General features: G+C 40.5%; 1 protein-coding gene across 4 annotated transcripts in view; it reads left to right on the forward strand.

Annotated features, from left to right (window-relative positions):
• The window catches only part of LOC148874807 (glutathione-disulfide reductase), a 92,424-nt gene that overhangs the window by 21,257 nt on the left and 45,153 nt on the right, over positions 1-26,014 (forward strand). For all 4 annotated transcript variants that reach the window (XM_088963752.1, XM_088963755.1, XM_088963753.1 and 1 more), the window contains 3 exons: positions 4,943-5,146; positions 23,250-23,323; positions 23,421-23,504. In XM_088963752.1, coding sequence (XP_088819878.1) covers positions 4,943-5,146; positions 23,250-23,323; positions 23,421-23,504 — 362 coding nt within the window. The remainder of the gene's footprint in view (positions 1-4,942; positions 5,147-23,249; positions 23,324-23,420; positions 23,505-26,014) is intronic.

Consider the following 26,014-nt stretch of genomic DNA (forward strand, 5'->3'; position numbering starts at 1 on the left):
TGGGTTGCCTACATCTGCTGATTTACATACACCTTCCAATGCCTTTGCAAAATCAGGTACTGCACTTGCGTGTCATGCTTCATCCTCTGGCTCTTGGATAATTGACACAGGAGCCAGTGATCATATGACTGGTACACCTTCCTACTTTGCCACGTATAAAAGTTTTTCAGGGAAAGGTAAGATTATTGTTGCCGATGGATCTCAGACCCCAATCTTGGGTTTGGGTGAAGTTAAACTTACCAACAACATTTCTCTAAAATCAGTTCTCCATGTCCCACAACTACATAGAAATCTCTCATCTGTTAGCTCTCTTACAAAGTCTCATAATTGTTTTGTAACATTCTTTCCATCTTATTGTGTCTTCCAGGATCTGAATACGGGGAAGATGATTGGCAGTGGACATGAAGTCGATGGAGTTTATCTTCTTGATCAGTCTCCAAAGTTTGGGTTAATGTCTCAATCTGAGTCCTATCATGATGAAAAACTAAGTCAATTGAAATTGTGGCATCACCGTCTTGGGCATGTGCCTTTTGGTTCATTGAAGTTTTTGTTTCTTAGTCTGTTTGAGTCCTTGTCTAGTTCTGGTCTACAATGTGAAATCTGTCAACTATCAAAGCAATGTAGAACCACATATTTTGCAAGTAACAAGAGAAGTAATGTTGCTTTCCATTTAATACATACTGATGTTTGGGGACCTTATTCTATCCATGTATGGGTGGTTATAAATATTTTATTCTCTTTGTTGATGACTACTCACGATATACCTGGCTGTATTTGATGAAGAGCCGAGATGAAGTTCCTTCAATTATAAATGGCTTTTCTAATATGGTGGAGACACAATTTGAAAAGAAGAATAAGATTATTAAATCTGATAATGCCAAAGAATACTTTGAGAAGCACTTACAAACTTTCCTTGAAGAGAGAGGAGCAATTCACCAAAGTTCATGTCCTCATACCCCCTAACAAAATGGAGTATCAGAGAGGAAAAACAAACATGTGGTTGAAGTTGCAAAGGGATTGTTATTCCAGACGCATGTCCCAACTCGGTTTTGGGGGGATGCTGTACAAACAACTATATATCTTATTAACAGACTTCCTTCGCGGACCCTTCATCTCCAGTCTCCTCATTAGCTCATTTTTCCCGATGAGGATACCTTCCATCTTCCTCCTAAGGTCTTTGGGTGCGTTTGTTTCGTCCACGACATGAGTCCCTCCTGGTTGAAATTTGATCCGAAGTCTATTAAGTATGTCTTCTTGGGATATTCTTCAGTCCAAAAAGGGTACCGTTGTTATGACCCTCACTTTGGAAAAAAGTTTGTGTCCAAAGATGTTACATTCTTTGGGTCTACTCCCTTCTTTTCCTTTTCTCATCCTTCTCTTTAGGGGGAGAATGCTAGTGAAGATCAAAGTCCTTTTTGTATGCCGATTCCTACTCTAGTTGTAACTGGTATAATCGATCATTCTCCTTCTCCTTCTCCTCTTCCTCCTTGTGGCAGTAGTAATACTCTTCTTGTGCCTCCTCCTCTGCCTCCTCTTCCTCGGTCTTGGCACCAGTGGTTCGTTAGACGAAAAAAGATGATAACTCCATAGATTGAATGTCCATTACAACCTGACTTCCCGGACTCGGGTAATCTGGATTCTGAACCTCTTCTTGTTTCTGATACTTGCGGTGAACCTGTTACTGAGCCTCCTAGTATGGTTTCTGACCTTATCCTTCCTATTGCGATTCGTAAAGCAAAAAGGATGTGCTAAATATCCTATCTCAAATTATGTCTCTTATAACACCTTATCTCCCTTTTGTTGTGCATATATCTCTTCCATTGTTTCTGTTTTTATCCCTCACAATGTTACTGAGGCAGTGTAGTTCCCTCATTGGAAGGATGCTATGAACTAGGAAATGGAGGCGCTTGAGAAAAATCAGACATGGGAAATTGTTTCTCTTCCCGTGGGCAAAGTTCCTGTTGGCTGCAAGTGGGTTTACACAGTGAAGCATAAAGCTGATGGCTCAGTTGAAAGGTATAAAGCTTGACTTGTGGCAAAAGGCTACACTCAATCTTACGACATTGATTATCAGGAAACCTTTGCTCCAGTAGCCAAGATGAACTCAATTCGAGTTATCATATCTCTTGCTGCCCATTATTCTTGATCCTTGTGTCAAATGGATGTGAAGAATGCATTCCTTAATGGCGACCTTTTGGAAGAAGTTTACATGGAACTTCCTCCTGGAGTGAACATCCCTGGGAGTGAAGGAAAGGTTTGTCGTTTGAAGAAATCCTTTTATGGCCTTAAATAGTTCCCTAGAGCTTGGTTTGACAGATTCAGAAAAGCTATCTTAAAAATTGGCTTTTCTCAATCTCAAGCTGACCATACCTCGTTTATCAGGAGAGCAAATGGAAAAGTGACTATGTTGATAGTATATGTTGGTGACATTGTTATTACAGGGGATGATATCTCTAGAATTGCTGAACTAAAGTCTTTTCTTGCTACTGAATTTGAAATTAAAGATCTTGGAAATCTTCGGTATTTCCTAGGGATTGAGGTCGCAAGGTCAAAGAGGGGCATTTATATTTCTCAGAGGAAATATGTCATTGATTTGCTTCAGGAAGTAGGGAAATTGAATTGTAAACCAGCTGAAACTCCAATTGATCCCAATCATAAGTTGGGAGTTGATGATGGAGATGTCCTTCCTGATAAAGTTGTGTATCAAAGACTTGTCGGTCGCCTTCTCTACTTGTGTTTGACTAGACCATAATGGGGAAGCGGTTCAAGGATGGATCCTTCTCTAAGGTGCAACTGTGGGATCAAGTTTGGTTCAACTGAAGCTATGTTAGCCATAGCAGCTGAAGTGACCTCTCCAAGTTGTTCCCCAAATGATTGATCTGCATTCAATGGCATAGGAGAGTTCTGTTCCACTACACTGCTAACCGGCTTGTGCTGCTCTGCTGAATTGGGATTATTTTTTGGTTTAGGTGAACCCTGACTCTCCTTCGTAAAGCCTTCCAAATTTGTCGCTTCCTTGGGTGAAACCGGGTACTAAGAGGGCTTTATCTAGTACCTTCTATCAAGCTCGAGCTTTTATCTTCTAGAAACAATTGTTCAGTGCTGAAACTTTCATTGTCAAGAAAGGCCATCAACATATGCTGATCCATGCTTCCAAGACTAACTGTATCCTCAGTGTCGGAGTTTGACCAGTTCTCTTCCTCTGACGAGAACTCCTCTTCAATGAATTCAGTTTTACTGCAAACCACCGCTTTTGAAACCTCAAAAGACTTCAATTGATCATGCGAAGGAGACTTCTAGTATTTTGGATTGTGCCGTTCTGGGGAAACGACTTGTTTTCCTTTGCTTGGGACCCAAAACCAAGACGAAGTCTCTGCCAGTCTGTTGTTTCCTGTAGCAGAGTCGAGGGGTGTTCAAAGGGGACGATGATGGACCAAACTTCGCATCCATCACCACGTCCATCATCGCCCCAGAAGGCTGGTCATGTGCTTTTTAAAGTGTGTGTCTTGTTAAAAACTGGGCCAGCCTCTTTTAAAGTATGAAGCCCACTAATTCTGTTGACCGGCCCATTTGTTTCAATTGGGTCAACTTTTAAATGTTCGTCCCCTGCCACATGACTGCTTAAAGAGTCACGTGATTGACCCCCTGGTTCAGATGATCCACCTGACTCAAACCCATTGTCCGGTGCCATACAGAGTTGGTGAAATAAGGGGTCAACCAACATGATCTTTGATATATCTGTTGATTTTTTGGGCACAATTCTACAGATTGAATTTCTAGCATATAAGCAGCTTCAAGACTCTCCAAAAGTTCTCCAAAAAATAGGCAGTTTATGAGCTATTGACTAAACAACTTAATTTTTCATACACTTCGCTGATCCTAGATGTGTTTGGACTTCATTCAAAGAGAAAATAAAATCCTGCTCTGATACCAACCAGTATAATCTAATCAATGTATACGAAAAATGTTTATAGATTTAAGTGAGAAAAGAGGAGAAAACAAATGAGAGAAGAGGAGAATTTCAAGGCAAAACGCAAAATGAATCATTGGGGTGTGTGCTTTTATTCTGTTGATTATTTTTATAGGAAAATCAAATACAGGGAGAACATCATCGTAAAGCAGAGAGACACTCAATACATTGGACTTGTGTTTTAAAGGAATTCAGAGGCCTCACTTCCAAGAATTTCAGGGATCATTGGGTGCAGATGGTTTTTTGGTCTCTAGCTTTGGGCACTGTTTGATATACCTTCTTTTTGTCTTTTCTAAGATGCGTAAGCCTACATTTTTTTTGAAGAATCAAATAAAACTTCATTAAGAAAAGGAGGTATATGTTCATATCCTTTTATATATTTACCATTTTTCAAAAAAAAAAAAAAAAGAAAAGAACTGGCAAATGTATACAACGAAATGACCAGATTCTTCATTTCTAAACTTTTTCTTTTTTTTTTTATGATTTGTTTTTAGCTTTCTATTCTTTTAACTGTGAAATCTTGAAGGTAAGCTCAAGCTTTTATGAGACTTGTATTAAGAAAGTATTTGTTTTTTTTTCCCTTTCAAGGTTCTAGCTGTTAATAGATGCTTCCCATCATAGTGTAATATTCAACAGGTATCTTTTACATGGAGGTTTTTGACTCCAACTTGAGTTCCCAAATAAAAACACACTAAAATCCTTTTCTTGCAATTCTGTTTAATTGGTTGTTTTTGTGCCAACAAAAGGGACATCAGAATAAGTGATCCACTGATAGGAGATTTGATCTGTTTATTATTGTAATTGGAGATGAAATTATCCATTTAATTGTTTTTTATAAACATAACTTTATGCCAGTCGTGTGTTCTTCTCTTGATGCTATTTCTTCCTCCCCGTTTCTGTATTCTCTCTTATTTTTCATTTGTACCATTGGAAGGAATATATTTTATTTTCTATTTTTGGTTGACATTGCAGACACAAGAAATAGTTAGATTAAATGGAATATACAAACGATTATTGTCGAATACTGGGGTTAAATTGTTTGAAGGCGAGGGGAGGATAATTGGCCCCCATGAAGTTGAGGTGACACAGATAGATGGTACTAAACTGTGCTATTCTGCAAAGCATATCCTGATTGCTACTGGCAGCCGGGCCCAGCGTCCATCTATCCCTGGACAGGTGAATTTCTATATATATATATATATATTATACCTAATGGGTGCTCACTAAATAAATACTAGACTTGAATAATATGATTGAAATTCTTACAGGTGTTGCAGGTTTTCAGTCTATGTGAACTAGTAATTAGTATTTATCGTTTGGCAGATGGAAGAAGATTAGTAGAATGCATTTTATCTGCTTCATTGACTTACCTTATCTTTTGCTATATGTAAGGATCAAAATTTTGCAACGTATCGGCCAATACGTATCGTATTGGTTGGTCACCAATATGCTAAATATGGGTTTTTTGGGGTTTTCACACATTTCATAAGGCAGACAGGCCTTAGACAACACCCCAAGCATTTTTTGAAAAAAAAAAGTAATAGTGTGATTGAAACACCTAATACACCCCCTCCGGCGCATTGGGGTGTATTGAAACTTTGAACCTTGGTTATATGCAATGCAAACTGTTATCATTAAACATTGTTCATGGCATCCACATTAAGGTAGATAAGCTAAAGTACCCCAATTAATAGAGAAATAATGCATAATTCATTGATAAATGTGGGCAACTTTTTCCTTTGAAATGTTTTAATTTCAGTGGTACTGTTTTTTTTTTCATTAACTGATTCTTGATGGGTCCTGAATACATATCAATCTGATCCACACCTTCTCTTGCAAGAAATCCTGCTTTTGCTGATGTCTTGACCCAATTGAGTAGATATTCAAATTGCTGCACTGAAATCCTGCTTCCCTACTGATGATATCATTCAGAAGCATTTTTCTTCTGGTGATATCATTCAGAATGGGAATGTAGCATATTCATCTTTGTCAAGAATGGCTACAATCAGATTTTTCTCCACTCCAGCCATGATTAAATTAAACTTTGATGGTTGTTGTTTTGGCAGCCAATGGAAATTGGGTATTGGTGGTGTTTTAGAGGTATGAAGGGTAATGCAGTAGTGTTGTTTTCTGCCCCTATTTGAAGGGTAATATAGTGTTAGTCTCCCAATTTACCAGATCTCTTTATACATTCAGTTTACCAGATCTCTTCTATGAAGGAAATGAATTGAGAAAGGTGAATAATCTGAAAGGTATGATCAATGTTAGAAAGGGTTTCAAATTTAAAAATCAATTTGGAGAAGAGTTGTATTGCAGTAATTAACTTGGAGGAAGGAGTTCTTTCATCTATAGCAGCCTATTTGAAGTGTTCTACCACTAGTGGGCCTATGCTTTACTTAAGTCTTCCTTCAGGTGCAAATCCCAAAGAAAGTAGCTTTTGGTGCCCAATCTTAGAGAGGTGTGCAAGAAGACTAGTGGGGGTGGAAGAGAAATTACATATCATTGGGGGGGGGGGGGAGGGAGTAGGATTACCCTAATAAAATCAATTCTAACAAACTTACCTCTCTAGTATCTCTCAATCTTCAGAATACCACAGAGGGAGGCTTGGAAGATAGAGAACTATGAGGAACTTCCTTTGGGAACTGGGAAAAGGAAAGAAAGATCATTTGATTAATTGGGAGGCCGTGCGCAGAAGAAAAGAGGGGGGGGGGACTGGCCATTGGAAATGTGGTTAAGAAAAATCTGGCACTTCTGGGAAAATGGTTGTGGAGGTGGCTGTTTAGAGCGGGAGAGGTTATGGCATGAGGTAATTGCTAGCATTCATGGACAAATGGAAAATGGCCAGGATGCAGGTGTATCTCACAGGACCATGTTGGTGTCACCATGGAAGGCAATTCATGGTATTCTCCCTTTTTTCCACAACTTCGTAAGGTATGATGTGTGTTTCGGGGATTCTGTTTGGCTTGGATACTGTGCTCTCAAGGGCCTTTTTCCATCTCTTTGCTTATATTTCGGTGTCTAGCTTCATTGCCCCTCCTTTACTTCCTTTGTGTCATAATTGGAACTTTGGTTTTCATAGAGGGTTGAGGGATGGTGTATCTAAGGATGTGGTTAATTTGCTACAGATTCTTGATAATATTTGTTTGGACCCTTCTAAAACTGATAGTCAAGTGTAAGCTCATCATTCCCAAGGGTGTCTTTTCTTGTGCTTCCTTCTTCCAACCTTTGTGCTTGTGACCCTCCCCCCCACCCCCCCCCCCCCCCCCAAGTTTTTCACACTAATGAAGTTTGGTGTAAACCAGTGCCCCCAAATATAGGTGCCTTTTGTTGTGAATTGTGTCTTGGGAAGGATAACACTTTGGATATTCTGCGAAAAAGAAGACCATCTCTTTGCTTATCCCCAAACTGGTGTGTTCTTTGCACATCCAATGGTGAGAGTTGCTACCACTTATTTATATTTTGTTCATTTATTGCAAACTTTTGGGAATGGTTGGTTTCTTTATTTGGGTGCAGGTGGAATTTTCCAACTAGAATTAATGGTCTCTTTGATATAAAAACTGAAAAAGAAAGAAGAAAAGAAAGGGAAGAAAAAGGTTTCAACTGAGAAAGAGAGAGAAGAGAGATAGAAGAGAACGGGAGAAGCTCAAAATTGGGTTTGATCACCCCTTTCATTAGATTATATACTCATAAATAAAAGAGGATAAAGACAAGTATGCCCTTCGTAAGTTGCTACTTGTGAGAACTTAAAAAACACTCTTCACTTAAAAATATAAACTAATGGGCCTAAGGCCCAATAACTCCCTAACTATGCTATGTAAATAAAAACAAGTTATATCAGCCCAAAACTCAATACTCCCCCTCAAGTTGGGAATAAATGTCACACATTCCCAACTTGTTTTTCGCAACTCCGTTTGTAAGAACATCAGCAAGTTGCAAGTCAAATGCAACATAAGGCAAGAAAAATTCTCTGAATGTCACCTTGTCCCTTATAAAGTGTCTATCTACTTCTATATGCTTCATCCTATCATGCTGGACTAGGTTGTAGGCAATGTTAATTGTTGCTTGATTGTCACAATATAGCGTCATAGGTTCTTTGGCCTAAACTCCAATCTCCCCTAACAAGGAACGGATCCAAATGAGCTTTGAAACACCATGTGCCATGGCTTTGTATCCAGCTTTTGCACTTGACCTTGCCACAACTGTCTGTTTCTTACTCTTCCATGAAACTAAATTACCTCCAACAAGAGTATAAACTCCTGATGTAGATCTCCACAACTGTCTGCCCAATCAGCATCTATGTAAGCCTCTAACTTCAACTGTCCTTGGTCAACAAACAATATGCCTCTACTTGGGTGTCCCTTCAAATAGGAAAGTATCCTATCAATAGCTTCCCAATGCTGAACTCGTGGGGCATGCATGTATTAACTCACCACACTCACTGCATAAAATATGTTTGGTAGTGCCATACATAAGTATAGCAACCGCTCCACTAACCTATGATGTCTTCCAACATCCTTCACTAGTTCACCCTCTGAAGCATTTATCCTATGGTTTTGATCAATAGGTGTATTAGTTGCCTTTGCCCCAAGTTTTCCCGTCTCCTATAGTAGACTTATAACATACTTCTTTTGTGAAATGAAGATCCCATGCTTGGACCTTGCCACTTCAATGCCCAGAAAGTACTCCAGCTCCCCAAGATCTTTAATCTCAAATTCTTTGTGCAGATTCTTCTTCAGGGTATCAATTCCACTCAGATCATTTCTTGTGATTACAATGTCATCCACATACACTATCAAAACTAACACCAGTGACCCCCTCCTCTTCACAAAAAAGAGTATGATCAAATTGAGTTTGAGTATGGCTAAATTCAACCAATGCATTTCTAAACCTGTCAAACCAAGCTCTGGGTGATTGTTTTAAACCATATAGAGACTTTTTTCAACCTTCATACCTTTCTTTTTTCCACATTATTGTAGAAGCCAGTCGAAAGGTCCATATACACCTCTTGCAAGTCCCCATTGAGAAAGGCATTCTTCACATCAAGTTGGAAGAGTGGCCAAGAGTATATAGCCACTAGTAATAGAAGAATCCAGACTGAACTTATCTTTGCCATTGGTGCAAAAAGTTTCCAAGTAATCTATGCCATAAGTTTGAGTACACCCTTTTGCAACTAGCCTCGCCTTGATCTTTCTATACTCCCATCAGCCTTGTACTTCACTATACAAACCCATCTACATCCAACTGTCTCCTTGCCATCAGGCAAATCCACAATCTCCCATGTCTGAATTTTAATCAATGCTTTCATTTCCTTTTGCATTGCTGTCTTCTACTTAGGTTTGGAGAGAGCCTCACTAGCACTCCTGGGTATAGAGACAGAGTCAAGGGAGGAAATGAGGGCTCGATAGGAAGGGGATAATCCATTGTAGGAAAGATAGTGTGAGATGCAATGAGCAGTGCACTTCCTCTTTCCTTTTCTGAGGGCAATAGGGGGATCTAGGTCATATGCAACGGTGTTAGCAGGTGTAGTAGTATTAATAAGAACTAAACCATAAGGGGAAACAAGAGGCATACCTGGGTCTATGTCAGTCGAACTTGGAATCTCTGATGAGCCGATAGGGATGACGTGGGTTCCCCTGTTGTACAATCAACATCCCCGTGCTGTCGTAGGTGATGTCGTGTAAAACACTGAGAGACAAGACCCAATGGAGGTGGCAAAGTGGGTGATACAGGTAGGTTAGACACTAGAGTAGGTAAAGGAGCTGGAACTGAAAGTGGTATAGATTGCTCACTTCCTCCAAAACACTCCCCTTGAGAAGAACTCCTCGAGAATAAAGGTGTGGACTCATAAAAGGTGACATCCATTGTAACATACCGACTCCCGGAGATTGGATCATAACAACAGTACCCCTTCTGATTTCTTGCATACCCAAGTAAGACACACTTCTTCGCCTTAGGATCCAGCTTTGAGCGATTAGGACCAAGAACATGGACAAAGCATACACATCCAAACACCCTTAGAGGAATATGTAATGTCTCCCCCTCAGAAAAAGAAGGCTGAACAGAGTGCTATATCCAAGAACATGAAGAAGGCACCCGGTTAATCAAGAAAACTGCTATAAGAACTACATCACCCCAAAAGCGAATTGGAGCTGTAGAGCTCAACATCATGCATCTTCCTACTTCCACAATGTATAACCATCGACCTTTTGTTTTCTCTAACCTTCAACTTTGAGCATCCACCAACTTCCTCGATCAACATTTTTTTCTTCTCTATTGTAATCTCCTTCTGCCATTTACTTTCTCCAAGGTTTCTTATTTTCCTGAGGTTTCTCATTTTCTCCATCTATTCCTTGAACAAGTTTCCAGTACAAACTCTAAAGCTTGAAGTTGGGTTGGGAGGCAAGCATGGAACAGTGTCCTGAGGGTTGAGAGCTGGGAGGGGAGCACCCCGGAACTTGGTTTGGCAAGAGATTTTCCAGAAAGATCACTTCTATTTGAATAACCCTCCAAAAACAAGTTTCCAGTATGCATTCTAAAGCAACTGTCATATCAGTCACAAATTTTTTAAGGCAGAAAAAGAGCTAAAACTGAGTTGGAGTAATCTGGAGGAGGGGGAGAGGGAGACAGCATTCAAACAGGGACTGAGTTGGAGGATGCTGAGCTCAAGAAAGTTAGTGAAACAGTGGAGATGAATGTTGAAAAGGATGGAAAGGGAGAAAATTCCACGTCAAGAGTTTACAGCAGGAAACAAAAAAATAGAACTAGACCTTTGCAAGAAGATGAGGATGTTGACGATGAGGGTGGTGTAGCTTTGGCTTTAGAGGGGGAGGTAATTATTGATGAGACTCACAAAATTGAGAGGGTGGTGGATATGGAAAGGGTGTTGAACAAAGAGGTAGAGGTTAGTAAAACATTGGGTTTATTTTTTCTGGGGGGAGGGGTGGGGGGAAGGGTTTTGCTGGGTAATCTTTTAGGAGGTTGAAGAAAAGTCTAGAGAGCCGTTGAAGGAGGAGGAGACATTCATCTCAGGCATTAATGTGTCTGGTTCTGTTTCTTTGCTGGTTGAAGTGAATGAGAGTTTGAAGATTGGCGAAAACATGGAAGAGGGGAATTCTAAGAGAGAAGACTTGGGTGCAGTTCACTTTTTCGAAAAGAATGTGATATTTGAATTAGAAAGGCTCAGTGTGGTTGTCATTGTTTTAAGGTAGGGGATGGGAAAGGTTAGGTGGGATTGCTTACTTATGCTTGCTTATTTCGGCATTATGTGTAAGGAGGTTTTTTGTGTTATTCGGGTTAAGCATTTTTGTATTGGGGGTGGGGAATCTCAGGATGCTAATGGTGTTTTCAGGGTTGATTTTCTAAGGCCTAAGGGGTTAAGTTGAAAGTCTTGGTCTTTCCTTTTTTGGGTGATTCCTTATCACCCTGTTGTATCTTTAATCTGTTTTGTTGAGAAATTTTCTTTTTTATTTATCTTCAAAAAATTACATAAATACCCTTGCATGGGGTGGCTGCTTATAAAATTAAAGAAAAAGGCTAATAAGCCCATGAGACTAAAGGCCCATTAACACAAAAAAATAGTAAACATAAAACTGAACTAAACTAAGGCCCATCCGCCCTAATATTTCTACACTCCCCTTCAAGCTGACCATTGATGTCAATCATGCCTATCTTGCTTACATACTGTTGCAATTTAGCTTTAGGAATTCCCTTGATAAGTACATCAGCTAGTTGTTCTTCAGATGCAATGAAGGGTAGGCAAGCTTCCCTAGATGCCACCCTCTCTCTAATGAAGTGTTTGTGCACCTCAATATGCTTTGATTTGTCATGTTGGATAGGATTATGTGCTATGTTAATGGCTGCCTAATTCTCACAATTCAGCATTAGGAGCTTGTCATATTCAACACCCATTTCCTCCATTAGAGATTGTAACCACAATAGCTCAGATACACTTTGTGCCATGGCTCTATATTCTGCCTCATCTAAAGACCTAGTCACCAGTGATAGTTTCTTGCTCCTTCAAAAAACCAGATTTCCAGCAACCATAGTACAATGTAGACCTATTATCAATACATCCTGCCCAGTCTACATTTGTACATGTTTCCAATTTTCTGTGACCATGCTTTGCAAAAAGGATACATTTTCTTGGTGTACCCTTCAAATAACACAAAACTCTCTCTACCACAACCATATCTATATCTCTAGGGGCATGCATAAATTGGCTAATGACATTAACAACATAAGAAATGTCAAGGCACATCATGCATAGGTACAACAACTTTCCTAGCAACCTTTAGAACAAGAGCTTAGATGTGAAGGAAGAGAGGGGAGAGTTTGGAGAGGCAGATAAGGAGCATAGAAGAAATCTGAGAAGACAGTTAGAGGACTGCCTACATGAGGAAATAAGTTGGAGGCAAAAATCTAGATGTAGATGGCTGCAAGAGGGGGATAGGAATACCAGGTTCTTTCATTCTTTGGGTAATGGAAGGAGGAGGAATTTTATTTCCAAACTGGAGGTGGATGGAGTTGAGTTGACACAACAAGATGAGATTGCAAGGGCCTTTGTAGGACATTTTAAATCTATCTTAAGGAGGTTTGTGAGTAGGGGGGTGTAGATGGAAGGTTTGGATTGGCCAAATGTGGGGGTTGATTTGAAAGAAATTAAGGAGGCTGTTTTCTCTATGGATAGAACAAAAGCTTCAGGTCCAGATGGGTTTGTAGTGGCCTTTTATCAAGATTGTTGTGATACTTTGAAAGATGATATATTGTTGGTGTTTGAGGAATTTCACAGGAGAGGAGTGGTTAACCTGGGTGTGAATTCCACCTTTTTAGTTGTGGTTCTGAAAAAGAAAGATGCACCCCACCCGAAGGACTTTAGACCAATCAGTTTAGTAAATAGTTTGTATAAGATTCTGGCTAAGGTGTTGTTTTTGAGATGAAGGAAGTATTGCCAGATATCATTACCCCAAATCAAACAGGCTTTGTGAGTGGAAGACAAATTACCGACCAAATCATAATTGCTAATGAGAGTGTTGAGTTTTTCAAAAAGGATGGGAAGAAGGGAGTGGTATGTAAGCTGGACTTGGAAAAGGATTATGATTTGGTAGATTGGGACTTCTTGAGGAGAGTTTACCCATCTATTTCCTTTCAGTGTTCAAAATCCCAGTAAAGGTTGCTAACAGGCTGGAAAAGATGATGAGAGACTTCCTTAGGGAGCCGGGAGAGAAGAGGGACCATAGGGTGAGCTGGAAGGTGGTGACCAGGAGTAAAAACAATGGTGGTTTAGGGCTTGGGAACATTAAAGAAAGGAATTTGGCACTCCTGGGGAAATGGTTGTGGAGATTCCCACTAGAGAAGGAGAAATTATGGGCCAAAATAGTGGATAGGTTGGAGCTAAATGGATGGGATGTTGGAATTCTGGCTAGGACCACAAGCGCCACACCTTGGAAAGCCATTCATTACTTATTACCAGTTTTCTCCCCTTGTATCAGGTATGATTTGAACTCAAGTAACTCCATAAAATTTTGGGAACAAACTTGGGTGAGGAATGCACCTCTTAAGGACCAGTTTCCTTCCTTGTATGCACCTGCTAATTTTAAAAATGAGCTAGTTTCCTCCTTCTTGACCCCTTCCTCTTCCATTTCTGGGTTTGGTTGGAATTTGGGTCTAAGAAGGGCTGTGAGAGACTCCGACCTAGACAATATTTCGAGTCTCCTCTTTCTTCTTGATAATGTTTTCTTGGACCCCCACCCCTACTGTTTTTTTCTCCCATGCCTCTTTCTTTAAAGTGCTATGCTAGCCTTCCAATCCTATAACCCCCCTTTCCCTGTTAATGAGGTTTGGTGTAGACCAATTCCTCCTATGGTTGGTAGTTTTTGCTGGGAAGCCTTTCTAGAAAGATTCAACACTGGTGATTTGCTCCAAAAGAAGAGACCCAATACCCTCATTGGTGTGTTTTTTGTAAAGATGATGGGGAGACCGGTTTTCATCTTCCAGTGTCTTGCCAATTTGCAAAGTCTATTTGGGAGTGGGATTTATCTCTTTTTGGGTGTACTTGGATTCCTCCATCAAATTTGCAAGGCCTTTTTGCTCCTTTTTTCAAGTGGCATACAAAAAGGGGAAGGACAATGTGGAGAGGACTGAGGGCAGCAGTATGTTGGTCTTTGTGGGAAGAAAGAAATTCTAGAATCTTCTCTGATGTAGAGAGAGGTGATGAAGAGTTGAGGGCCCTGATCCACATAAGGGTTATTCAGTGGATGAAGTCCTTGGAGCTGTTCACAGAATATACAGTAGATGACTTGCTGAGGAAGTGGGGTGAGATTGCTAGCTATACCCAGATTAAAGCAGGGATGAGTGTGTTTTGGACTCCCCCACCTATGGGTTTCGTGAAACTAAACTTTGATGGAAGTAGCAAAGGGAACCCCAGACAATCAGGGATTGGGGGTGTCTTCAGGGATAAGAATGGGGTTGTTTCTGTTATGTTTTCAGGCCCAATTGGAGTGGGTGACTCTCTCAGAGCTGAGATCCACACAGTTTTGGAAGGTGTCCAGAAAGCTAGGGAGATGAAAATCAAAAAACTCATAATGAAGGGGACTCGGAGGTGGTGGTTGGGTGGCTGAACAAAGAAGATAGCAGTTTATGGAGTTATAGTAATTTGAAGAGAAAATTCAGATGGCTGGTTCGAGAAATGGAAGTTAAAATTAGTTGGGTAAAAAGATCAGCTAATTCTTTTGCTGATGGGCTAGCTAAACAAGGGGTGGACAGGGATGTCATATTCTTGGCAAAGATGTAATTTAACTTTCTTCCTTTTCTGTTCTTTCTTTCTCTCTTGTTTCCTCTCTTGGGGCTCTTGATGTAGCTGGAAGATAAGAAAGTTTGTCTTCCTCTCTGTAATTTATTGTGATAATTAATGAATTGTGTTATTGATCAAAAAAAAAAAAAAACCTATCGAACCAAGCCCTCCACGATTGCTAAAGGCCATAGGGTGATTTTTTTTAGTTTACATACCTTACCTTACATTTCTTTCCCATACATCCCAGGAGGAAGAGACATATACACTTCTTCATATTCAAAAAGGAATTCTTTACATCAAACTGATTGTGGTCAATCAGAACTAACTACTAAAGATAACAAGATTCTCACAGAAGTCATGTTAGCAATGGGGGCAAATGTCTCCAAGTAGTCTTTCCCATTACATCTGTGTATACTCCTTAGCAACCGAACAAGCCTTAAACCTTTCAATAGAGCTATCTGCATGATTTTTATGGGTGTAAACCCAGTTGCACCCAACAAGATCCTTCCCCTCAAGTAAATCAACCACATCCCAAGTATCATTCGTATGCAATGTCTTTGTCTCAATTCTCAAACCATCCCTCCATTCTAGTTTTAATAGTGCTTCTATTACAGACTTAGGGATAGGCTAGGAAGAAACAAAGGCTAAGATGGAATAATATGATGGGGAGAGAAATCCATAAGAGAAGTGCTTTGAGATATAATGTGTAGTGCACTTCCTCTTACCCTTTCTTATGGCCCTGGAACAGGGAAGGGGGGCTGCAAAGGTATGGTCTCAAAACCTGCTGTCTCTTCAACAACCAGAAATGTAGGAGGCTCAACTGCAGAAGTGGAAACAACCTACTCATCTTGAACCTTCGCCGCTGGTACCACCTCTAAAGGACAAGAGGAATCACAAATGAAGGAGGATGTGGAGGTAGTGGTGGAGTAATTGAAACAAAGGAACTAGGACAAGAGGAATCACCATTAGGCTCGATAGGAATAGGAAGAGGAAGATCAAATAACTCAGATGAACTCTCCCCCTTAGGAGGACCATAAAAGGGAAAATGCTTAGAAAAAGTGGCATCCATGGAGACAAAACAGGTTCTACTGGCTAGATCAAAGCAATAGTAATCCTTTGTTGAGGCATATCCAAGAAATATACATTTGTGGGCCTTTTGGTCAAGCTATTTACAAACAAAAGGTTGGTGTGGAGTTTAGGCACATGAAGGACAAAAGTGAAGGTGAGGGAATCTATGGTCTTGACGTTCCCCTTGCTAGAAGTAGGAGCAAGAGAGCCATTGGCTAGGGCTATTTTATAATGACCAGAAAACAAGTTATAGGAATTAAACGAAGTAGAAATACTAGTCATGTGATCAAAAGCTCCTAATTCTATAATCCAAGGGGATTCTACAATTACCTAAGGTAGTTGCATGGTTGGTAGTAGCACACCTGAATGTGAAAAAGCAGTGGAAGTTAAGTTGCCTAATGGATTAGAAGCTGTTGCAATTATGCTCTCAAGTGATTAATTATCTTCCCAAACTTCTCAAATTCTGCCTTCACTGCTGCCATCTGCTCAATAGTAGCCTTCTCATTAGAACCCTTGTCACTGTTTGGAATCATGGCTGCATTGGTATTTCTAGTCTTTCCATTTCCAACTTTCTTACTGTTATTAGCATTCCTAAACCAAGCTGGCAAAAGGTGTGGGTGTAACTTCCAGCAAGTATCCTTCATATGTTTTGGCTTTTTGCAATACTCGCAATCTCACATATAACATCTTTCCTTAACTGCCTTAGGTTTCACCCTACATTAGCAAAGTGGTCAATTGGAACTGCTCCCTGAACTTGAACTTGCCTTTTGCTTTCCTCAGTACTCTTCCAAACAATTACCTCCATCAAATCAATCTCCTATCACATAGATTTCAGCATTGAATAATAAACTGCTAATGGTCTCTCCCGCTGTTGTAAATTATTCACATCATTTTTCAGCTTATATGCCCTAGCCGCATTCAATTCTGGGAGTACGTCTTTACGACACTATCACAAATCTCCTTTGTAGAGTTTACCCACAAGTAATGTTGGCTGATATGAGGCTACTTTAAGTTCACCAACCAACCGATAATAGTATAATTTTCTTGCATCCACTTCTCATGGGAGGGATCATCTTCCTAAGGTTGTTTCTTACTACTGGAGATATATCCCCACTTTCCTCTACTACAAACATATATTCTCACTGATTGTGACCTGAAGATGATCAAGACTGCTATCAGTCTTGGAATTTCAGGTTCGAACAGAAGAGAAAGTGAAGAAGAAAGAGGAGAAAGATTAGTGAGAGCAGTAGAACACAGGTTTGAAAGGAAGGACAGATTCTCAATCATCTGCCGCCGCCACTTCAACTTAATATTTATATGTTATGCTAGTTACAGGAAAGGACACATCTGCCTTGGTGTTTACATCATAACACATAACAATATAAAACTGAAAAGTAAATAACAACTCGAATAACAAAACCAGAATAACAGAAAAAACATAACAAATAGACTAGGTACATTCTACCCTACGGATAGAGTGGCCCCACAGCTGTGGGGCCCACATCAGTTTCTCTACACTCCCCCTCAAGTTGGGAGTAAATGTTTATCATTCCCAACTTGGATAGATCCGCTTCTAGCTTCTTTCTTGATACGGCTTTAGTGAGGATATCTGCTAGTTGCATACTAGAAGTGATGTAAGGGAGGCATACTTCTTGAGATGAGACCCTTTATCGTACAAAATGCCGGTCAACTTCAATGTGTTTGGTTCTGTCATGCTGCATTGGATTATGTGCTATATTAATGGCTGCTTGATTATCAAATACAGCATCAGAGGCTTCTCATACTCGATACCCAACTCCTCAAGTAGAGATCTTAGCCATAGGATTTCAGCCACTCTGTTGGCCATGGACCTGTATTCTGCTTCAACACTAGACTGGGAGACAACACTTTGTTTCTTACTTCTCTAGGAGACAAAGTTTCCTCCCACAAGTGCACAATATCCTGAGATAGACCGTCTGTCATCAACACTCCCAGCCCAATCGGCATCCGTATAGACCTCCACCTTCATGTGGTTATTGTTCTTGAACAGTATACTACCCGGGCATCTTTTCAAGTATGCTAGTATTCTTTTTGCTGCTAGAAGGTGTGTGGTTCTAGGAGAATGCATGTACTGACTGACAACACTAACTGCATAGCTGATATTTGGCCGAGTGAGGCACAAATATAGGAGCTTTCCCACTAACTGCTGGAACATAACTTTGTCTTCAAGCAGCTCTCCACTCTCTGCACTAATCCTGTGGTTTTGTTCAATGGGTGTATCTGCAGGTTTGACACTCAGCTTTCCAATTTCAGCCAACAGATCTAAAACATATTTCCTCTGTGAGACAAAGATCCCCTGTTTAGATCTAGCAACCTCAATACCCAAAAAATACCGTAGTGGACCCAGATCTTTCACCTTAAACTCTTGATGAAGGAGCTGTTTGAGGGACTCAATCTCATAGCTATCATTTCCTGTTACCACAATATCATCAACATATACTGCAAGTAGTGTCAGTGAAGACTCCACCCTCTTGATAAACAGTGTATGATCTAATTGAGCCTGTACATAACCGAACTTCCCAAGAGCTAGTCTGAATCTGTCGAACCAAGCTCTAGGTGACTACTTCAAACCATACAATGCCTTATTGAGCCGACAGACCTTCTTACCTGTCTCTGTATCATAGTATCCAGGAGGCAACTGCATGTAAACCTCTTCCTGCAAGTCCCCATTCAGGAAGGCATTTTTAACATCCATTTGGTACAAAGGCCAACTGTGGCTTGCTGCAAGAGATAATAGAACCCGAATGGTGGTCATCTTGGCTACCGGGGCAAACGTCTCCAAGTAATCTATGCCATAAGTCTGAGTGAACCCTTTTGCAACTAGCCGAGCTTTGTACCTCTCAATGGAACCATCCGCATTGTGCTTTACAGTAAATACCCATCTGCATCCAACTGGTTTCTTTCCTTTGGGCAAGTCAACTAGCTCCCAGGCATTAGTTTTCAACAGGGCATCCATTTCAACTTGCATTGTACCTCTCCACTCCGGGACTGATAGGGCCTCTTGCACTGTTCTTGGAATAGGGACATTGGAAATGGAACTAAGGTAGGACCTGTAGGTAGGAGATAGGCGATCATAGGATAAAAAATGGGAAATACAGTGGGCTGTAGATGTGGTACAATGTCGTTTCCCTTTATGGACTGCAATCGGAAGATCAAGGTCATCTGTAGGAGGTGAAATGGCAACAATAGAAGAAGTCTCTGTGGGTCCTGGGACTGTAATGCCTGGACCTGGAGCCGCAGATGAGAATGGAGCTGGCCTGAACTGCTGATGATCGGGATCAACCTGCTTGCACCACCTGTGATAGACCCTCAACTCCTGATCCCTCTGACCACCCTCACCATTGCAACTCCCCCTCTACTCCTGATCCCTCTGGCCACCCTCACCATTGCAGCTCCCATCACCCAATGGAATAGGTAAAGGAACTACCCCACTCTCACTGCTCTCCCCCTGAAGACATGGACCTAAACCCCTTCTCTCACTGCTCTCCCCCTGAAGACAAGGACTTAAACCCCTACTCTCACTACTCTCCCCCTGAGGAGAAACTTGAGGATAATAGGGTGTCTCCTCAAAGAAAGTGACATCCATGGAGACGAACTTCCTCCCTGAGACAGGATCATAGCAGCAATACCCCTTTTGAGTTCGTGCATAACCAAAGAAAATGCATTTGGAGGCCTTGGATTCAAACTTGGAGTGATGGGGTCCGAGAAGCTGAACAAAACAGGTACGGCCGAATGTCTTAAGGGGAATAAAAAACAACTCCTCATGTGGGTATAGAAGGGAAAAAGGAGATCACAAATCAAGAACCCGGGAAGGAATCCGATTAATAAGATATACTGCAGTGAGGATAGCATCACCCCATAATCGAGTAGGGATATTGGAGGTAAACATAAGACTTCTAGCCACCTCCAAGATGTGCCTATTCTTCCTTTTTGCAACCCCATTCTGCTAAGGTGTATGAGGGCAAGAGCTCTAATGGATAACCCCATGAGTAAGAAGGTAAGATGCCAATGACTTAGCAAAGTACTCCTTTGCATTATCAGATCTAAGAACTTTAATCTTGGCATCAAACTGGGTTAGGATCATTTGGTGAAAGTTTTGGGTTAGGGCGGGAACCTCATCTCATGAACGCATAAGATAAACCCAAGAAAACCGGGTATGGTCATCGACAAATAACAAAAAATATCTGTACCCACCCATAGAAGGAATGTGATATGGCCCCCAAACATCCGTATGCACAAGATCAAAAGGACGATTACTCCTTTTATTACTCAATGAATAAGAGTTTCTACAATGTTTAGCAAACTCACAGCTTTCACATTGCAACTGGGACAATTCAACAGACTCAAATAAAGTAGGAAACAGACTCTTTAAGGACCGAAAAGACAAATGACCCAATCGGTTATGCCAAAGCATAACCGAACTCACACTCTGGGAAACAAGTGACCTCTTACCCACTGACTCTTCCCGACGAGAACTCTCCCCGAGCAAATAGATCCCATTTGTCTCACGGCCAGTCCCAATCACCTTCTTCGTCTCCAGGTCCTGAAAAACACACCGGTCAGGGAAGAAAGTTACTGAGTAGTTCATGTGTTTGGTAATACTATTGACTGAAAGGAGGTTAGTATCAAGCTTAGGAACATGTAAGACAGAAGACAAGGAGATCGTATCTGATAACTTAATGTCCCCCTTCCCAGAAATAGGAACCAGGGAGCCATCAGCAATAGATACTCTATCCCTACCAGATGACAAATGGTAAGAGGTAAACAGTGATCGGATGCATCTGAATCTATTACCCAACAATGTTCAGTAGTACTTGGAGCTGAGGCATGGTAGACTGAAGCTAGAGTACCTGAATTTACGGTTGTAATCTGACCACCCATCTTAGAAACACTACCATAACTGATGCTCCCAAAGCTGCCTTCTGCCTGATTTTTAAACTCCATCTCGGTCAAGTCTTAAAACAGCACTTGGACACCAATCACAACCAAAAACAGTATAGGCCTGATCTGTATTCACAGTGTATGTGCACAACTGGGATAACTCTGATATGAAATCGACTAACAAACACAACAGTGGCTGTCCGTAGAGCTCTAACCCCTTTAAGAGAGTTTGAAAATCCCAAAATACTCTGAAAAACAGCTTAGGAGAAGTCTGATTTGCCTTTGCAGAATTAGGGTTTTAATCAGTCCTTAAAGTGATCAATTCAGTTGCACAATCTAATCAGTACTGTATAGATAGACTTGCAGTAGGGTTAATATGAAACCCTAGAATCTGATCAATGCCAACAATAAACTTGAGGACAGCTCTAGCTGGATCACAAGGTTCAGTCCAGCGCTAGGGCTTGCTGCAAGATAAATTTCAAACTCTAGTGCAGAAAGAAACACGGCTGAGACAGTTCGGTGTAAACCAGTAGGGTTTTAATCACAGCAGAACAGTAGGGTTTGCTGTAAAACCCTAGTGAATCGAAGTGTAAAACAGTAGGGTTTTAATTACAGCAGAACAGTAGGGTTTGCTGTAAAACCCTAGTGAATCGAAGAGATGAAAACCTAGAATGGTTCAGCCTTCCTCTCCAGATAGATCCAACCTATCTTTTCTTAGAAAAATAAATGACTTACAAGAAGAGAATTGTTCGCTGCCTTCTAGGGTTACCCGAACCCTAGTCTTTTCTGATCCTTCCTGACCACCAATACTCTGCAACCATAACAAAACTTCCAACAGCTGCTAGCACTTCTGGCGATCTCCAAGAATCAGTCTGCGAACTCCACCTTTTCAGCTTCTAGTCCTAGGAGATACTCATGTGGTCGGCTGGTATTAGACTCCCATAAGAAACCCTAACTTGGCTCTGATACCATGAAGATGATCAAGACTGCTATCAGTCTTGGAATTTCAGGTTCGAACAGAAGAGAAAGTGAAGAAGAAAGAGGAGAAAGATTAGTGAGAGAGAAGTAGAACACAGGTTTGAAAGGAAGGACAGATTCTCAATCATCTGCCGCCGCCACTTCAACTTAATATTTATATATTATGCTAGTTACAGGAAAGGACACATCTGCCCTTGGTGTTTACATCATACACTTAACAATATAAAACTGAAAAGTAAATAACAACTCGAATAACAGAACCAGAATAACAGAAAAAACATAACAAATAGACTAGGTACATTCTACCCTACGGATAGAGTGGCCCCACAGCTGTGGGGCCCACATCAGTTTCACTACATGACCAATTCAAATAATTGGTTCCATCAAGCTTTACTATGATCACAACTAGTAGAGGATCTACAGAAGCTCTTGGAACCTATCTGGACGTTGAGCTTTGCTTGATCTCGACTTCAGAGTGCTCCATTACTTCTAAAACATCAAGGAGCAATTTTCTTATAGAAAATAAGAATGACTGAAAAAGATAACAACATTGTCATTAACAGGACCCGCAAACCATGATTGCATCATACCCAACAACCCGGGAGAAAATAGAAAATTCCAACCGTCCCTTGGATCAATCTCTATAAGGATAAAAAAGAACCCCTTCAAACATTGAGTGCTATGTTGGAACCCCCTCTGGGATCCTTAATTGAAAATCTCCAGTTAGCTAGGGTTTCCGGCAAAAACTCCAAAAATTGTCCTGGTCACTAATCTGATTGCCTCTTTTCTCCTGAAATCCTCTACCAACTGAGCTGATTATCTTCTTCAACCAATCAACCATTCAGATTTTGATAAAAAAAAATCAACCATTCAGACCTCCGTAAAACTGTGTATGGAATTAAAAAGAAAAGAAAAAGAGCAGTACAACTGCTCTGATACCAAGAAAAAAACTATCCAGCAACTGGTTCTTTTGTTTAATCAGGAAAAGGAAGAAAGGAAAAAGAAGCAGTATGGGAGCAAGAAAGCAAGAGAAGAGAGAAGAGGAAGAAGAAGAGTTGACCGTAAATAAATACCCTTGTGTAGGGTGGCTGCTTATAAACTTAAAGAAAGAGGTTAAAAGACCCATTAACACCAAAAATAATAAACATAAAACTGAACTAAACTAAGGCCCACCCGGCCCAATTTTTCTACATGTACTACTTCGACAATAATACTGCTACCACACATATATACAATATTATTACCAACTCATATATACAATTATTGTTGCCATTAGGTGGACAATAAATTACGAGTGCTTGAATCATTTCCATTAGGCAGACAGTAATAATGCTACCACACATATGTACAATATTGATGCCAGCTCATCATGTTATAATACCATGTTTTGCTTGGAAACAGAAATATGTTGTGGAAATGTTTGGAAGTATGTTGAAATTTTAAACTATGTTTAGATGTGATATTTGGCTTGGAAGTAGTCCTTATTTGTCTTGGAATTAATCAAATGGATAATATGAATTTTAGGAATTGGCCATTACTTCTGATGAAGCTTTGAGCTTGGATGAGTTACCAAAGCGAGCCGTGATACTGGGGGGAGGGTATGTGGCTGCTAACTCATCTCTTATCTTTTCATTCATTCTTTCTGTATATAACCCGGAAATGAGTGATATTGGCCTGATCTATCTTCTTATGTAGGTACATTGCTGCTGAATTTGCTTCAATATGGAATGAGATGGGTGCTACTGTGGACCTACTATTCAGAAAAGAACTTCCTTTAAGGTTGTAACTCTGGTTCTGATATATGGTTCTTTTTGGCTATATATAGTGCCAGGGCAACTGATCTAGCAGCCATTTTAACAATTCTTCTTATTATTATTTTTGAGTTTTCAGTTTGACAATCAAATAGATATGTCTTAGTAATTTAAATTTTCAGCTTTAAATAGGTTTTCACAGAAACAAGAAACGAGTCTGTGGACATTCTTGGCATACCATAAGTAATAGCTTGAACATGAGAAAGTCTATGAGAGCTGTTGTAATTTTTAGTTATTGGGTGCAGGTGCAGCAATGTAATTTTATATTTTTAGCACACTCTGAATAAAAGAACTGTGTGGGACTTTATTCTATGTAATGTTACAATTTAGTAATGCAATTTCCTTAATTCTCTATGAGAGATAACATGGTATAGAGCATTTTCTGTCATAGATTTGATCTTCTTTAATTTATTCTCTCAGTTTCTTCTTTTTAGTCTCCTTTTCTGAAGAAACTGTATCATATCTTACTCCAGGACTGATCACACATCTAGCATTGACTTGCTCATTTTTTTCTTAGTCAAAAGACCAAGATAAATTCGTTGGAGTAATCAGAACTCACTGAGTATGGTTTGGGCAACCCTGCAATGTTCTTGGAGGGGTGGTTATTGTCAGAAGTCTAGTAGAGCTGGTACTGCAATATCCAGCGGTGATAGCAATGAATATAAAACGGATAATGATAGGATGCATCATGTATGAATGCAGTACATTGTCAGAAGTCTAGTAGAGTTGGTTATTGACTGCAGTGAGCAGTAACGGGGCTGATAACTGTTAGCGTAGGGGTATTTCTGTCTTTATACCTTGATTAATGTTGCTGATCTGTAAGGTTGTGTTGGAACAAGTGCTCTTAACTTAAGTAAGGGCACATAGGTCTTTTCAGTTATGTTTTAATAATAATATAAATACTTACTGGCCGACTGGGAGAAGTCAAGTTGACTCTTTCAGTTCGAATCAGTATTCTCTCTTCTCTCTTTCTCTCTCTCTCTCTCTCTATCACCTTTTCTTCTTCTACATAACTGAACCCAGTCAGGCCGAACTCTAAGGCAGACCTGAATTCTATCATGGTATCAGAGCTTCTTGAATCTGCCTAGATTTCTGCTTGCCTAGGGTTCATTCTCTGTGCACCCTATCTAGGGTTTTCCTTTCTTTTTTCTGTGTTCGATTGGAGATAAGGGAAAGGGCTGAAAAGGAGTGATCACCCTCTTCCCTTGGAGGTCTCTATGCCTCCAGTCAGGTCGTATGTGGTCGGTTGCTGTGATTTCTGAGAACGCCCTCTCCTAGTAGAGGAAGAATAGAGGGCCAAACTGTGTGGGCAGTGGCTGTTGTGTGTGCAGCGGCTGTCGTGTGTGGACTGCTTTCCTGCTCGTATGGGTGTTACTTCAGTGATAAGGTAAGAGATTTCAGTGCATGATATCTGTTATGGATTAATAGGAGGTGTGTTTCAGACCATATGCTAGGGTTTATGCTGGTTTCTTTGTGCATTTTGAAGGAAGAGATATGATCATATAGTGGTGAGATTTCAGGTAGTTGTAGGAGTAGGGTTTGTGGTGTGAGCACACTTTTCAGCAACAATTGCTGAAATCAGTGTGACAGGTACGACCTAGGGTTTGTGGTGTAAAGAGCACACATTCCAACAACAATAAGTGCTGCAATCAGTGTGACAGGTGTGACCTAGTGGTGTGTAGTGTGCAGATCTCAGTGATAATAGAATTCAGCAAGTGTGCAGAATCGGTGATAACATAATGGGAGACAATAATGATTATAAACCTAGTGTGATGGTGCCTACAGACTACCTGGATGTTCAGATGACCTCCATTAAATTAAATGGAGAGAATCATGTGCCTTGGGCTAAATCCGTTGAAGTCTTTTTGAAGGCAAGGAAGAAGGTAAAACACATCAGAGAGGAGAAACCCTCCTCTGACTCTCACGAGTATGAAGACTGGGAGCAAGAGGATGCTCAGATCATCACATGGTTGTGGAACAGTATGGAACCCAGGATTAGTGTGAACTTCATGTTCCTTGATACTGCCAAAGATGTGTGGGACCATGCGAAGAAATTGTATTCGGGGTAGGACAATACAACCAGAGTTTATCAGCTTTAGATTACATATGTAACAAGTGCTCTTAACTTAAGTAAGGGCACATAGGTCTTTTCAGTTATGTTTTAATAATAATATAAATACTTACTGGCCGACTGGGAGAAGTCAAGTTGACTCTTTCAGTTCGAACCAGTATTCTCTCTTCTCTCTTTCTCTCTCTCTCTCTCTCTCTCTCTCTCTCTCTCTATCACCTTTTCTTCTTTTACATAACTGAACTCAGTCAGGCCGAACTCTAAGGCAGACCTGAATTCTATTAATAACCATTTCTGTTATGGGCATGGTTAGGGATGTCAATGGGACCTGGAGTCAGCTGGCCCAGCTTGACCTGACTAATTGGAATAGCATTCAAAACTTGACCCACCCTGACCTATGAATGATATGT

The sequence above is a fragment of the Nelumbo lutea genome, chromosome 1 (genome assembly GCF_056320005.1).
Source record: "Nelumbo lutea isolate HS-2025 chromosome 1, American lotus-T2T, whole genome shotgun sequence".
NCBI classification, from domain to species: Eukaryota; Viridiplantae; Streptophyta; class Magnoliopsida; order Proteales; family Nelumbonaceae; genus Nelumbo; species Nelumbo lutea.